This window comes from Tamandua tetradactyla, chromosome 2 (assembly GCF_023851605.1).
Source record: "Tamandua tetradactyla isolate mTamTet1 chromosome 2, mTamTet1.pri, whole genome shotgun sequence".
Classification (NCBI taxonomy): domain Eukaryota; kingdom Metazoa; phylum Chordata; class Mammalia; order Pilosa; family Myrmecophagidae; genus Tamandua; species Tamandua tetradactyla.
Genome location: NC_135328.1, coordinates 106578810 through 106595003, shown reverse-complemented (window position 1 = coordinate 106595003; position 16194 = coordinate 106578810). Strand labels below are relative to the sequence as shown.

Here is a 16194-nt window from a genome sequence, read left to right as displayed (position 1 = left end):
CATTTTGCAGACGAGAGAACCATGACCCACTTAATTCTTAGTTGAACAGCTTATAGGCTTTTTTTCTCTTCTTTCCTTTCTCTCTCCCAAGTAAGGTTTCCTAACTTTCAACAATGAAAATTCCCTCTAATGAAGCTCAAGGCAATGGAATGGCACACCCCCATGCTCACAGTTTTTAACCAATACTCTGATAATTTGTAGTAGAAAAGGCAACTTGCTTTTAAAATTCCAAGGCTGGGGACACATTTATTTTTTGCCTTGTCTAGAGCAGCACCTTGTAGCTTACAGGTAATACTCTATAAACCAGAAAGGTATTTTATTCAATAAATATGGTGTGAATAACTCTTTCCTGTTAAAACCAAACCCATGTCTATATTGGGAAAAAAAGGTGAATTCATGATTGAGTGTCCTGTTTATTGTTCTATTGTGAAAAATGGTGATTTGGTATGCTCAGTAAGGCCTTTTGTCCTAGACAAAATTTTGCTGGAGACTTGGTACCTGGTCTGAACTACAAGTAGAAGTTATCCACGTATATAGGTCAAATTGAATGCAGCTTTGTTTATGGGTTTCTCTTCTTCTACCTGTTCTTCAAATGTTCTCCAGGATTGCACAGAGGAACACTGCTTTAACGGATCTCCAAAGGACTTGGTGGAGTGTTGGTCCCTCAGCATGAAATACGAAACCTTTTACAATTATCTGGTTTTCTTCACTGAGTCTTTGAGCATTCTACTATGGCATAAGATCTGAATGAAGTTAGAAGACTCGGATTTGCATTCTGCTTTTATCACCTCCAGGGGGCAAGTTCAGGGTCTCTGTTCTCTTTTGTTAACTGGAGAGCACATTGATGCCAACTTCTTGTCTTGAGGATTTAATGAAAGTACAGGAGGGAACTGTGTGACCTATAAAGGTCCCTACAATTGTTGGTAGTAATTATTATCAGACATGACCATAAGTGTCACCATATAGTATGTAAATGGACTCATTAAAGGAGGAAACCATAGCAAAAGGCAATTACATAAAAAGAGGGAGATGCACAGCCCACTTGGATCCACACTGCGTGGTAGCTGAAGTAATTGTTTGAACAGCCTTTCTTAATTATCCACCTCCCAGGTTTTGGAAAAAGAACAAACTCTCTCAATTATCTTGATCCTGTCATACAACATTCCAGAACTGAATTTCTTTTCCAAGGCTTGGCCTTCTTGTTATTTTTTAGGACTCACGCATATTTCTGTGGATGCCTTACCTTCCCCTTTCCTCCCAGTTTTTCCTTTCTCCCTTAAGTTGAAATAGTAACTCACGTTCCAAATTTTGGGGCAAATTAAAACCTACATGGGAATCTCTAACCCTGTGCTAAAAAGGGTAAGTTAAGAGACCCCATCTGCCTTCATGGAGAAATGTTGCCTTTGAATCAACTGAGAATTTCATTTCTTAAAAAGCAAGAGTACCCATTCCAGAATTCTTGCCTGATTTTTTTTAAACAACTCTTGTTCTTTTAAACTTGAGTTTTCTTCTTTCTTAGACTGCGTAGAAGCGTGAAATTTTAGTGTCATCATTTACCATGGTGTGCTACCCTTTCAAAGACAAATTATCCAGAACTCGGAAATAAAGCAAAAGATGGCTGCATGTCTTTTCAGCTTTGTGCTGGAACACTGTCCAACAGGCCCATCCAAGGATTATTTAATTCTGTAGGGGAATGTGCCATTGTGTGTTTACTAACGATGGTTGATTAGGGCCCAAACTGTTAATGTACAGATTTTTGTTTGGTTGTTGCAAATGATTTTTATCTATTAGAAAAAATAATTCCCCAGATTCTAGTTGCATTACCATGTGGGAAATTAATTTTTTGTTTCTAATTCAGCAAACCAATTTCATTCTGCCTTTCCTGTGGATCTGATGGTGCCTGATCATCTTTGAAGCCGTTTACAGGTTTCCTCATTAATGGATTAAATAAATCTTTGACGTGTTCATTATACATTCACATGAGAGTTGTGGGTTTTATTGTTTTTTTAAGCTTTTTAAAAATTATACCATCCATGCCTGGCTCCTATTTGGTTGGTATGCAGAAAAGAGCAGGCCTTACTTGCCTATGGCTGGTGTCTGAGGATTTGGATTTCAGGAGCATTCCCACTATCCTAACTGATAAGAAATGCTCATCGTGCCTAAACTGTTGGTATAAACAATGTGATTTATGCTGACCACCTGCTACCGTATTCTGGGAGTCTAGAATTTTGGGACATGCTAGGCAGAGGGTGCCTAAATGACCAGCCCCTGTAAAAACCTTAGACACTGAGTTTCTAGACATTTCATGTGTGTTCTGACAAATTGTTGCTGGGGAATTCAGCATGTTTACTGGGAGAGGACTCTTAGAAACTTATGCGTAGTTTCCTCTGGAGTTTGCCTGATGTCCTTTCCCCTTTGCTGATTTTCCTTTCTGTATTTTTGTTTTAATAAATCTTGGCTAAGCATACCAGTATATGCTGAGTCCTGTGAGACCTCACAGAGAGCCATCAAACCTGGAGGTGCTCTTGAAACTTCCCCACCTCCCCACCCCCCACAATTAGACATAGGCATTTTTGCATAAAGCTTCTTAACTGTTCTCTTAGAAAACCACCAAAGAGCTGGATTCTGTTTGAGATTAAGCAGAGCCTAGACATCACTTAAATGAAAACCCCACATTTTCTATCTCAAACCCAAACATCTGCCATCAGCTCACCGGTGTCCTGATAATATCCTTCAGGGCAGTGAGTAACACAGCTGTTGGTTCCTTCATTCAGGAAGTAGCCATATTTACAGGACAGGCACTGGTCGCTGTGGCTGCCAAAGCACGACTCACAGTTGGGGCCGCACTTTCGGCATCGTTTCTTGTCGGCATGGTAGTGGCCAGTGGGACAGCTGGGGACACAGATCCTGTATTGTGGGATGACAAGAAGGGCAGCGTGACCAGAATTCCTTGACATTCTCATGGAGCTGCCATGCACGTAGCTGTCCTCAGTCTCAAAATTGCTCTTAAACCAGGCTGATAGCCCCAGATCCAGAGGGCCAAGTTTTGTTTGTGAACACTTTTCTCACCTGCAGGGTATGGAAGCAGCCACTTTGTCATGCATCATTAAGAGCACCAAGCATGGCCATTCTTGGTCCCAGTCATTCCCTAGTTTAGTTCCAGCTCCCGAGAAGGGGACGATGGTTAGTTAGTAGGTGAGACTCAAGAGGAAATCTGGGGTGGTGAATTGGAGGGAAAATATGTGCTCACCTGAATTTTATGTAAAAAATTCTTATAAGGGGTTATTCCTATTTTTTTGGTGTGTTTTTTGCCATATGGCTCCTGTGTCTACAGATGGTGGTGGTGGTGGTGGCTGTTTGCTAGTGGCCAAATTTATATAAATCCATTTAAATTTATGTTGCTTATGAGAAATCATTTTATTATCTCTTTTGTTGGCCCATCATTGAAGGGAAGAGGTTCCAGCTTAACTTAGTTATTTAATCCACAAATATATACCACTTATCAATTAAATGCCAGACATCTTACGAGGTGCAGGAGGTAACAAAGGTGCTGAGACAAAGGTCCTTCCTTTAAGGAATTTAAATCCTAGCTTGGACTTAAACTTGAATTTGAACATTTCTGGGCTTATGTGGGTCACTTGCGCATGGATTCAGCACAAGTGAGCTCTCCACTGTGAGTTTCTACTTGAAGGAGAAGGGAGAAGGTGAGCAAAGCCAGAGGGGGATGGGTGGAGAGCAGGATCTAGAAGAGGGCATTCCCATTCTTGATCCTGTCCTTTGGACGCACATCTGTGTCTGCAGATCTGCCTCTGTCCCCAGAGTGGAACACTGAGAACCGACATGGGTCACCCTTTGTCACAACAAGGGCTTGCACACTGGGGAATGTGGGAAAGCCGCAGTTTCCCAGCAGCAGTGGGAAAGCATGCCCATGCCCTGGTATGCTCATGAAGCACCAAGTTTAGCAAGGGAAGGGCAAGTGAAGATGTGGCATCAAGCATCAATGGGATGGAAAGATTTGGAGGGCAAGCAGACCAGACATGCGCCTAGCCTATCCCTCCATGCCTCCTCCATAATGTGAGAATAAACATTTGCAGTTTCATAGCAAATGTGCATGCTTTGTGTTTTGCAATCTCGGCATAGTTTTCATCATTTTGAATTACACAGGGAGGTGGCAGGTGTGTGCAGCAGCATCTTTTCTGGGCTTTGGTTCCGGTGGAAAAACATCGTAAGACACTCCCTGAGTGAACACCACAGAAGCACTGTGGGACGCCTGGCAACCACTGTGCATGTGGCAGGGGACACGCCATGACCACTTTCTCACCTGGTGTTGTTTTTCAGCTTGTAGTAGTAGTGCAAACAGTCATTGCAGTGTTCGGGTCCTGGCCCGTCGCAGCCAACCTCACTGCACTCAGGGTCACACGGACCTTTCCAAAACAGATTGGAGTGATGTTAAAAAAAATGATATTATGCCATGTCAGATCTACCTTGAATTTGGTATAGAATAAGCTTTATTTTCTTAAGCAGTGACAGTTTCTTTGTGTTGGAGGAATGATGGCCAATGTGGCCATGAGCCCAGAGATGAACTCTGGTCTCTTTCTGGAAAACCTCACGTACCTAAGTACTGAGACTATAAATCCTAGTCATGGACTGGTCTTCAAAGCACATATGGCTGGCTGCCTCGGGGGAGATAAATATTTCAGAATTCAAATCAACAATGCCACTATAGCAAGGTGAAAAAACCAACTGCGATCAAATACGCATAATAATAAAAATGCTGGATTTACAGAAAAATGAGAAGAAAAGCTGTTGACAGAAAAGAAAAAAAAGGTTATTATTCAATGCCTGGGCCAGATTGCCTATTTCATCCAAGGTTATTAAAGCTCCTGAAAACCTCTGAGATAACTTAGCCAGAAAGAAACATCATCACGGCATCTGGCACAAGCTTATCAGCATCTAGTCTTGGATTACAAAGCAGGTATTTCAGGCACAGATAATAGATTTAAAATTCTTACCCATAGGCCAATGGGCAATCAACAAACGAAAACTACACATAAATTTTAAAATGCAAGGAAGTTTATAAAGAATTCCAGACCTGGGATGAAGTTGTCTAATCTCTCCTGCTTCATATTCTTTGGTCCAGAGCTAGAGAGAATTCAAGGTATAAAACAAACACACAATTGCCAGAAGAATGGAGCTATTTTGTGATTGATGAAAAGCTTTCTAATGACGTAGACTAGTTCTAAAAGTTTTGTTATTTGAACTATCCATATTTGGGGACATCAGAGCTCACAATCTTTAAGATCTTTCTCATTGAAAATCCATATGATTGTAACTAGCAAAATTATATTGCATAAGATATGTAAAGGGGAAACCAAGAGTACTAGAAATGCTTTTAATGAACCATACCTATTTAAATAAAAAAAACTTTAAAAACAGCCTTTTTTAGACATTTTGGGACTATGTTTTACAATTACTGAATCTTACAAGTGTAAAACCTAGAGCTCAGATGGAATGACGTATAGGAAATCTACTAGTCAAACACTCGCATTTTAGCGATGAGCAAACAGAGTTTTCAAGTGCTACAATGGCTTGCTCGAGATTATATGGCTTGTCCTAGCTGAGCTGGTCAGTGTCTGTGGGATTAGGACATGTACAACCCCTTTGACAGCTGTGCTGCATCTTACTGGCTCATCTACTGAGGAAAGCCACTTAGTGAAGCCAGCTAGTCCCCTGAATTCCAGGGTCAAGCCTGCAGGGTCACTACAGTGACAGAGATTGGCAGAGATGTGATTCCTTAAAGGATCAGTCCTCTGAAGTGTCATTAATGCCTCCTTTTTGTGCATAGGGGCAGTCACCATATCTTCATTCCCAAGAACTAGTCTTTATATCCTTCTAACTCCTGGCCTCCTACCCTTCAAATTTCTGATATTTGGCTCTCCCTGCTCTAAAACTTACGTTCTTTGTTTTCTTTTATGGCTAATTAAAATGTCTACGCTTCTTTGCCTATGAGGACCTATCATCTTTTCAAGGTGACCAGTTTTGGTCATAGTTGGCCTTGCTTTCTCAGCTTAGATTTTCCAAGGAACAAATGAAAATTCAGTACTAAGCATTCATTTAGAAAATGTACTCATTCAACATTTATCCCTCTCTTCCCCACCATTTTTATACCCATTTTGCTAGAAAGGAAGGGGTTATAATAAGATACCATTTTTTACTCAGCCCTACCCAACTCTTAGCCATCCCGTATTTTTTTTTTTTTAGCTACTGGAACTCTCAAGCAAGGAGTATGTGTGCTCAGAAGCTTAAGGCCTGGGAAGCAACCATTTGGTTTTCTAGAAATGCATATCACTTTAGGTTGATTTGAATCCTGCAACCCCTGTACTCAAATTTTGTTTCACACAGTTAATAAAGTAAATTTCTACAAGGGGACAAAAAAAAGAACATATGGCTTTAGAGAGTTGAGAGCAATATGCTCTGATTCTCTGTCTCCTGTTCAGAGGTAGTAAATCGTGTAGTAATGATGACCTTTTGATCTGAATGGAAATGAGTCATTTCAAAAACTGCAGACGAACTATATTTCTAATTAACTGCAAGTGTCATCCAACAACACGATTTATCTCTATTTTCTCTAAAGTCCTAAACTGATCACTAAGTTAAATTTCACAGCTAGTAGAACTTGGGACACTTTAGCTGTTGTCTATGGAAACGCTGGGGGAGTGGTGTCTCTGCTGCGTAAGGGTTGAAGTTCAGCCAGCTGTGAGTCTCATAGACTCTGTGATGCAACAATACAGGGATCTGGTTATGATAATGCTATCCATGCCTCTAGTCATTCTGACTTCTAAATGAAAGTAAAAAATCACAGCTCCAAAGGAAAGGAGTCATGAGTGGCCCTAAATTTTCACCAGATGATTTCCAAAATTTAAAAATACCAAAACATTTATTTTTCATATATGCCAAAAGGGCTCTGTATGACAAGCATTCAAGCTCATATTCTGTGCTGTTTATTTCATAATCTTAAACTGTCCCAGATGCAGTTTAGTCGTATGGTTGCAGGATAATAATGAGATAATTGTCTTTTTTCCTCACAAAGGCCAATATGGACATTTTGGAGATGTAATGGGGGAAAAAAACCCACAAAGATGTATGTTTGCATTTTTACACTTTGTTCAGGGTCTGAACATTACCAAAGTGTGAACTGGAACCAATAGCATAAAGCACACAATAATGGCTACTATTATACTCCATTTATGTTTTTGGATATGCTTGTTCTTATCAGAGAAGACGACACGGTTTGCTAGGTATAACATGAACAGTAAAACAAAACACAATCTAGCTCTGATTGGTTCAACTGGTCTTAATTACCCAAGATTATTATTAACTCTGGAACACTACTCAGAATAATAGGAACCACATGCATATTTATGATATTCTATTTAAGATGATTAATGAATTACTTTCTTTAGTATCTAGAGGAAGTATCTCAGAGAAGCACATGAAAAAATGTTCTTTCTAAAAGTACATTAAAATGTTATTACAAACAATTCTCCCTCATGAGACGCTTGGTTCATTAGGTGTTATATCACACATCAGAGGAAGGCTGAGCCCTCTCGGAAGTTTGAGCCAATACAACACGACAGGAATCGAGCATATATTGGAAAGGAGAATAAAACAAAGTGTTTGCAGTTGATATAGCTGCAATACTTAAAACTGCCCGGCAAAATCAACTCTAAAACGTGTAAATTAATGAGACAGTTAAACAAAGTGGCCAGACCACTAAGATAAATGACCAACAGCCAATAGGCTTCTACCATACCAGCATCTACTAAATTAGAAAATATGGACTATTTCCCATTAGAATAGCAGCAAGACCAAAAATACTTAGGAATAGTACTAATAAGAAAATATACAAAAGTGTGCATGGCTTTAGGGATAGAAAACACATGAATATTAGAAAATATGCAAATATATGTATGTATGCAAATATGCATACATATTTGGGAAGACAAAAAATGGAAGGAAATATATCAGAAGACAAGTTGTGGCTTATTCCTGCTGGGGGAGGGAGGGGATGCGGCGTGGATTTTCTTTCCTAAGGCTGTGTTCCTAGGGGGAGCCCGCTCACCTGCATAGTCGTCTGTGCCATAGTCATCCGTGGGGTCCTCGACTCGGCTATAGCGGACACGCTCCACTTTGGGGAACTCGTTGGTGGGTGAGTAGGGCTGCACGGAGGTGCCATAGAGGACCAAGGACCATTCTTTCAATTTACCTTGAAAAACAGAAAGGAAGCCACCACATGACCAAAAAGTCACCCCTCAGCTTGAAAACCTCTCTTATTCCTTCTTGCCTGAGAAAAAGCATCAGGAGAAGACCTGGGGGGATCACGTTCACAGGAATCATTGTACCGGATGCGCATGCACAGTTTCCACTGTTTGCATACCGAACTATGCAATAATTCACACACCGCGCATTTACTGAGCACTCACTACCAATCAGGCCGTGATTTAATCATTTTTATAGGAAAACTGAGAAATAAACATACCATAGGCGGCATCAAGGGCTGAATTTCACATGGAACGTATCTGAGAATTATGGCACTTTACCAAGGGCTTTACTTTATCAGCAAAGAAGTCATATTTGAGTTTTAACTTAATTTTTTGCCATGATCTGATTTATCATCAAATAGACAAAAATCAACTACTTTGCTTCGTTTCATTCATTTTTAAGAAGCCGTCATGATTTATATTATCCTACAGAGGACTGTGTTGTCCAACATGTTAGCCACTTGTCACAAGTGGCTATTTAAATTTAAATGAACTAAAGTGAAAAACCCAGTTCCTCAATCACACTAATCCCATTTCCAGTGTTCCATAGCCACGCATTACTGGTGGCTACTCTACCAGACAGCACAGGTCAGGATGGACAGCACACATCAGGACAAACAGCGCAGATCAGGACAGACAGCGCACATCAGGACAAACGGAGCACATCAGGACAGACAGCGCACATCAGGATGGACAGCACAGATCAGGATGGACAGCACAGATCAGGACAGACAGCGCACATCAGGACAGACAGCACAGATCAGGATGGACAGCACACATCGGAACAGATAGCGCACATCAGGACAGATAGCACACATCAGGACAAACGGAGCACATCAGGACAGACAGCGCACATCAGGACGGACAGCGCACATCAGGACAGACAGCACACATCGGAACAGACAGCGCACATCAGGACAGACAGCATACATCAGGACAGACAGCACAGATCAGGACAAACAGAGCACATCAGGACAGACAGCGCACATCAGGACAGACAGCACACATTAGGAAGGACAGCGCAGATCAGGACAGACAGCACACATCAGGACAGACAGCGCACATCAGGACAAACGGAGCACATCAGGACAGACAGCACACATCGGAACAGACAGCGCACATCAGGACAGATAGCACACATCAGGACAAATGGAGCACATCAGGACAGACAGCGCACATCAGGATGGACAGCACAGATCAGGACAGACAATACAGATCAGGACAGACAGTGCACATCAGGACAGACAGCACACATTAGGAAGGACAGCGCAGATCAGGACAGACAGCGCACATCAGGACAGACAGTGCACATCAGGACAGACGGAACACATCAGGACAGACAGCACACATCAGGACGGACAGCGCAGATCAGGACAGACAGCACACATCAGGACAGACGGAGCACATCAGGACAGACAGCACACATCAGGACGGACAGCACAGATCAGGACAGACAGTACAGATCAGGACAGACAGCATACATCAGGACAGACAGCACAGATCAGGACGGACAGCATACATCAGGACAGACAGCATACATCAGGACGGACAGCACACATCAGGACGCATAGCATATATCAGGACAGACAGCACACATCAGGACGGACAGCACACATCAGGACAGAGAGTACAGATCAGGACGTTCACAGCACTGCAGAGGTTCTACTGGTCAGGGCCACGACCGAGAGCGCTTGTCCTGTGGAGGGTGACTTGAGATGTGAGACCATTGGTCGGCATGCTCACAAGGAACATTTTGCTTTCATTTGGTCCTTGTTTACTCATTTATTTCTTAGTTTCATAAAATGAAAGTCTTTAATGCAAAAAAAGGGGAAAAAAAAGAAAAAAGAAAAGGAAGATGGCCTTCAGGCCATTAAGCTTAATAAGATTCACATCAAAAGAAATCAACCGTAAGCAGAAGTGATTAAGATGGAACCATGACAAACATGAAATATGCTGGTATGAAGGCAGGACCCTCACGAGAGGCCCCTCCCAGCCCGTGACTTAACACATAGGATCCAGGTATGGTTGGGGGCAGGGCTGTGCCACATCCAGAGAGAGGTGAATGTCCTCTGTTTTGCACATAACCATAATGAACATCACCTCGATGCCTGACGTGGTGCGCAGCGGAGGCCTAAGGTTTTGCAAGTTTTATTTCACTCAATCTTCACAACCCCACGGTGGGTGTCATTAGTCCCAATTTACAGATGAGGAAACTGAGGCACCGAAGTTGATAACTTCCCCAAGTTCACATAATTAATAAGAGGACAGACTGATATTAATACTAAGTCTGAATTCAAATTTTGTGTTCTTAAGCCACCATGAACCACTGCCTCATGTTCATTTCCAGGAGTTTAGGAATTTGACTTAACAAAAAATGAACATACTTAGTGGTACACTTATTTTTTTTTGACATCTACATTGGGCCAGTACATTGGTTTGTATGTGGTTTGCCCTCCGCTGGCTTTTCTTTGGATTCATTTGCTCATGACTATGTTTTTCAGAATCAGGTGCTATTAGTCTCCAAATTTTAAGTGGTATGTAGTAAGTAGTAGTAAGAAGTGACTGGCCACACTTGCCTCCACCTCTCCTCACCACAAAACTGATGGTCTACCCAATTGCCTTTAGGTAACAATGCAAAAGAAGAACTCATATTCCTTATGGCATCTCTCAAATGTACAAATAGGACTCATAATAGAAAGACACTAGACCATTTGATCCATCAGTTGCCCAAAAGCCTGGTTGACTTTACTTAAGAACATCTTCTATCTTAAAAGTTGGCCGCACAGAACCTCTTCTGTTGCTCAGATGTGGCCTCTCTCTTTCAGCCAATAGAATAAGCAAACTCATCGCCCTCCCCCTCTCTACATGGGACATGACTCCCAGGGGTGTGTACTTTCCTGGCAATGTGGGACAGAAATCCTAGAATGAGCTGGGACTGAGCATCAAGGGATTGAGAAAACCTTCTTTACCGAAAGGGGGGAGACAGAAATGAGACAAAATAAAGTGTCAGTGGCTGAGAGATTTCAGAGTTGAGAGGTTATCCTGGAGGTTATTCTTATGCATTATATGGATATCACCCTTTTAGTTTATGGTGTATTGGAGTGGCTAGAGAGAAGTGCCTGAAACTGTAGAGCTGTGTTCCAGTAGCCATGTTTCTTGAAGATGATTGTATAATGATATAGCTTTCACAATGTGACCGTGTGATTTTGAAAACCTTGTGTTTCATGCTCCTTTTATCCAGGGTATGACAGATAAGTAAAAAACATATTAGGATAAAAAATAAACAAATAGTAAGGGGAGATAAAGGGTAAAAATTGGGTAGACTGAAATGCTGTGGGTCAATCAGAGGGAGGGATAAGGGGTATGGGATATATGAGATTCTTTTTCTTTTCTTTTTATTTCTCTTTCTAGAGTGATGCAAACGTTCTAAACATGATCATGGTGATGAATATACAACTATGTGATGATATTGTGAGCCACTGATTGTACACCATGCATGGAATATTTGTATGTTAAGAATGCATGTGCTTGTATGTTTTTGTATCAACAAAAATTAAAAAAAAAAAGTTGGCCTCATAAGGGCTTTGGGGAGTGCTATCTCATCATTGGTTATTTCCCTTTGTGCCATTTCTGAAGTACATCATAAGCCCACTAAGGATATCCTTGTTGGGCAATTTCTCTCTTTGTTTTTTACTTATGATGTAATTTTGATTCCTTGGAATTATAAGCTCATCAAACACTGCCATATCTGGGCCATCACTGTTTCTCCCCTATCACTTTTTTTTTTTTTTTTTTTTACATTTTTTTTTTATTAATTAAAAAAAGAATTAACAAAACAATTAGAAATCATTCCAATCTACATGTACAATCAGTAATTCTTAATAACATCACATAGTTGCATATTCATCATTTCTTAGTACATTTGCATCGATTTAGAAAAAGAAATAAAAAGACAACAGAATAAGAATTAAAACAATAATAGAAAGAAAAAAAAAAAAAAACAAAAACAAAAAACCTATACCTCACATGCAGCTTCATTCAGTGTTTTAACATAATTGCATTACAATTGGGTAGTATTGTGCTGTCCATTTCTGAGTTTTTATATCCAGTCCCGTTGTACAGTCTGTATCCCTTCATCTCCAATTATCCCTTCTCTTTTTTTTTTTTTTTTAATTAACGGAAAAAAAGAAATTAACCCAACATTTAGAGATCATACCATTCTACACATGCAATCATTAATTCTTAACATCATCACATAGATGCATGATCATCATTTCTTAGTACATTTGCATTGGTTTAGAAGAACTAGCAACATAACCGAAAAAGATATAGAATGTTAATATAGAGAAAAAAATAAAAGTAATAATAGTAAAATCAAAACAAAACAACACAAAACAAAACAAAAACCTATAGCTCAGATGCAGCTTCATTCAGTGTTTTAACATGATTACTTTACAATTAGGTATTATTGTGCTGTCCATTTTTGAGTTTTTGTATCTAGTCCTGTTGCACAGTCTGTATCCCTTCAGCTTCAATTACCCATTGTCTTACCCTGTTTCTGACTCCTGCTGAACTCTGTTACCAATGACATATTTCAAGTTTATTCTCAAATGTCCGTTCACATCAGTGGGACCATACAGTATTTGTCCTTTAGTTTTTGGCTGGATTCACTCAGCATAATATTCTCTAGGTCCATCCATGTTATTACATGGTTCATAAGTTTATCTTGTCTTAAAGCTGCATAATATTCCATCGTATGTATATACCACAGTTTGTTTAGCCACTCTTCTGTTGATGGAGATTTTGGCTGTTTCCATCTCTTTGCAATTGTAAATAATGCTGCTATAAACATTGGTGTGCAAATGTCCGTTTGTGTCTTTGCCCTTAAGTCCTTTGAGTAGATACCTAGCAATGGTATTGCTGGGTCGTATGGCAATTCTATATTCAGCTTTTTGAGGAACCGCCAAACTGCCTTCCACAGTGGTTGCACCCTTTGACATTCCCACCAACAGTGGATAAGTGTGCCTCTTTCTCCGCATCCTCTCCAGCACTTGTCATTTTCTGTTTTGTTGATAATGGCCATTCTGGTGGGTGTGAGATGATATCTCATTGTGGTTTTGATTTGCATTTCTCTAATGGCCAGGGACATTGAGCATCTCTTCATGTGCCTCTTGGCCATCCGTATTTCCTCTTCTGAGAGGTGTCTGTTCAAGTCTTTTTCCCATTTTGTAATTGGGTTGGCTGTCTTTTGTTGTTGAGATGAACAATCTCTTTATAAATTCTGGATACTAGACCTTTATCTGATATATCATTTCCAAATATTGTCTCCCATTGTGAAGGCTGTCTTTCTACTTTCTTGATGAAGTTCTTTGATGCACAAAAGTGTTTAATTTTGAGGAGTTCCCATTTATTTATTTCCTTCTTCAGTGCTCTTGCTTTAGGTTTAAGGTCCATAAAACCGCCTCCAGTTGTAAGATCCATAAGATATCTCCCAACATTTTCCTCTAACTGTTTTATGGTCTTAGACCTAATGTTTAGATCTTTGATCCATTTTGAGTTAACTTTTGTATAGGGTGTGAGAGATGGGTCTTCTTTCATTCTTTTGCATATGGATATCCAGTTCTCTAGGCACCATTTATTGAAGAGACTGCTCTGTCCCAGGTGAGTTGGCTTGACTGCCTTATCAAAGATCAAATGTCCATAGATGAGAGGGTCTATATCTGAGCACTCTATTCGATTCCATTGGTCGATATATCTATCTTTATGCCAATACCATGCTGTTTTGACCACTGTGGCTTCATAATATGCCTTAAAGTCAGGCAGCGCGAGACCTCCAGCTTCGTTTTTTTTTCCTCAAGATGTTTTTAGCAATTCGGGGCACCCTGCCCTTCCAGATAAATTTGCTTATTGGTTTTTCTATTTCTGAAAAATAAGTTGTTGGGATTTTGATTGGTATTGCATTGAATCTGTAAATCAATTTAGGTAGGATTGACATCTTAACTATATTTAGTCTTCCAATCCATGAACACGGTATGCCCTTCCATCTATTTAGGTCTTCTGTGATTTCTTTTAGCAGTTTTTTGTAGTTTTCTTTATATAGGTTTTTTGTCTCTTTAGTTAAATTTATTCCTAGGTATTTTATTCTTTTAGTTGCAATTGTAAATGGGATTCGTTTCTTGATTTCCCCCTCAGCTTGTTCATTACTAGTGTATAGAAATGCTACAGAATGTTGATCTTGTAACCTGCTACTTTGCTGTACTCATTTATTAGCTCTAGTAGTTTTGTTGTGGATTTTTCCGGGTTTTCGACGTATAGTATCATATCGTCTGCAAACAGTGATAGTTTTACTTCTTCCTTTCCAATTTTGATGCCTTGTATTTCTTTTTCTTGTCTAATTGCTCTGGCTAGAACCTCCAACACAATGTTGAATAATAGTGGTGATAGTGGACATCCTTGTCTTGTTCCTGATCTTAGGGGGAAAGTTTTCAATTTTTCCCCATTGAGGATGATATTAGCTGTGGGTTTTTCATATATTCCCTCTATCATTTTAAGGAAGTTCCCTTGTATTCCTATCTTTTGAAGTGTTTTCAACAGGAAAGGATGTTGAATCTTGTCAAACGCCTTCTCTGCATCAATTGAGATGATCATGTGATTTTTCTGCTTTGATTTGTTGATATGGTGTATTACATTAATTGATTTTCTTATGTTGAACCATCCTTGCATACCTGGGATGAATCCTACTTGGTCATGATGTATAATTCTTTTAATGTGCTGTTGGATACGATTTGCTAGAATTTTATTGAGGATTTTTGCATCTGTATTCATTAGAGAGATTGGTCTGTAGTTTTCTTTTTTTGTAATATCTTTGCCTGGTTTTGGTATGAGGGTGATGTTGGCTTCATAGAATGAATTAGGTAGTTTTCCCTCCACTTCGATTTTTTTGAAGAGTTTGAAGAGAATTGGTACTAATTCTTTCTGGAACATTTGGTAGAATTCACATGTGAAGCCATCTGGTCCTGGACTTTTCTTTTTAGGAAGCTTTTGAATGACTAATTCAATTTCTTTACTTGTGATTGGTTTGTTGAGGTCATCTATGTCTTCTTGAGTCAAAGTTGGTTGTTCATGTCTTTCCAGGAACCCGTCCATTTCCTCTAAATTGTTGTATTTATTAGCGTAAAGTTGTTCATAGTATCCTGTTATTACCTCCTTTATTTCTGTGAGGTCAGTAGTTATGTCTCCTCTTCCATTTCTGATCTTATTTATTTGCATCCTCTCTCTTCTTCTTTTTGTCAATCTTGCTAAGGGCCCATCAATCTTATTGATTTTCTCATAGAACCAACTTCTGGCCTTATTGATATTCTCTATTGTTTTCATGTTTTCAATTTCATTTATTTCTGCTCTAATCTTTGTTATTTCTTTCCTTTTGCTTGCTTTGGGGTTAGCTTGCTGTTCTTTCTCCAGTTCTTCCAAATGGATAGTTAATTCCTGAATTTTTGCCTTTTCTTCTTTTCTGATATAGGCATTTAGAGCAATAAATTTCCCTCTTAGCACTGCCTTTGCTGCGTCCCATAAGTTTTGATATGTTGTGTTTTCATTTTCATTCGCCTCGAGGTATTTGCTAATTTCCCTTGCAATTTCTTCTTTGACCCAGTCGTTGTTTAGGAGTGTGTTGTTGAGCCTCCACGTATTTGTGAATTTTCTGGCACTCTGCCTATTATTGATTTCCAACATCATTCCTTTATGGTCCGAGAAAGTGTTGTGTAAGATTTCAATCTTTTTAAATTTGTTAAGACTTGCTTTGTGACCCAGCATATGGTCTATCTTTGAGAATGATCCATGAGCACTTGAGAAAAAGGTGTATCCTGCTGTTGTG

The 16194-nt window shown here is 39.8% G+C and overlaps 1 protein-coding gene and 1 long non-coding RNA gene across 4 annotated transcripts in view; one reads left to right on the top strand and one right to left on the bottom strand.

Annotated features, from left to right (window-relative positions):
* Positions 1-16194, bottom strand: part of PCSK5 (proprotein convertase subtilisin/kexin type 5) — a 441103-nt gene that overhangs the window by 164466 nt on the left and 260443 nt on the right. For all 3 annotated transcript variants that reach the window (XM_077148451.1, XM_077148453.1, XM_077148452.1), the window contains exons 14-16: positions 8123-8266; positions 4322-4424; positions 2714-2907 (exon numbers count right to left, since the gene is read on the bottom strand). In XM_077148451.1, the coding sequence (XP_077004566.1) occupies positions 2714-2907; positions 4322-4424; positions 8123-8266 (441 nt within the window). The remainder of the gene's footprint in view (positions 1-2713; positions 2908-4321; positions 4425-8122; positions 8267-16194) is intronic.
* The window catches only part of LOC143673656 (uncharacterized), a 138269-nt gene that overhangs the window by 85103 nt on the left and 36972 nt on the right, over positions 1-16194 (top strand). The window lies entirely within an intron of this gene.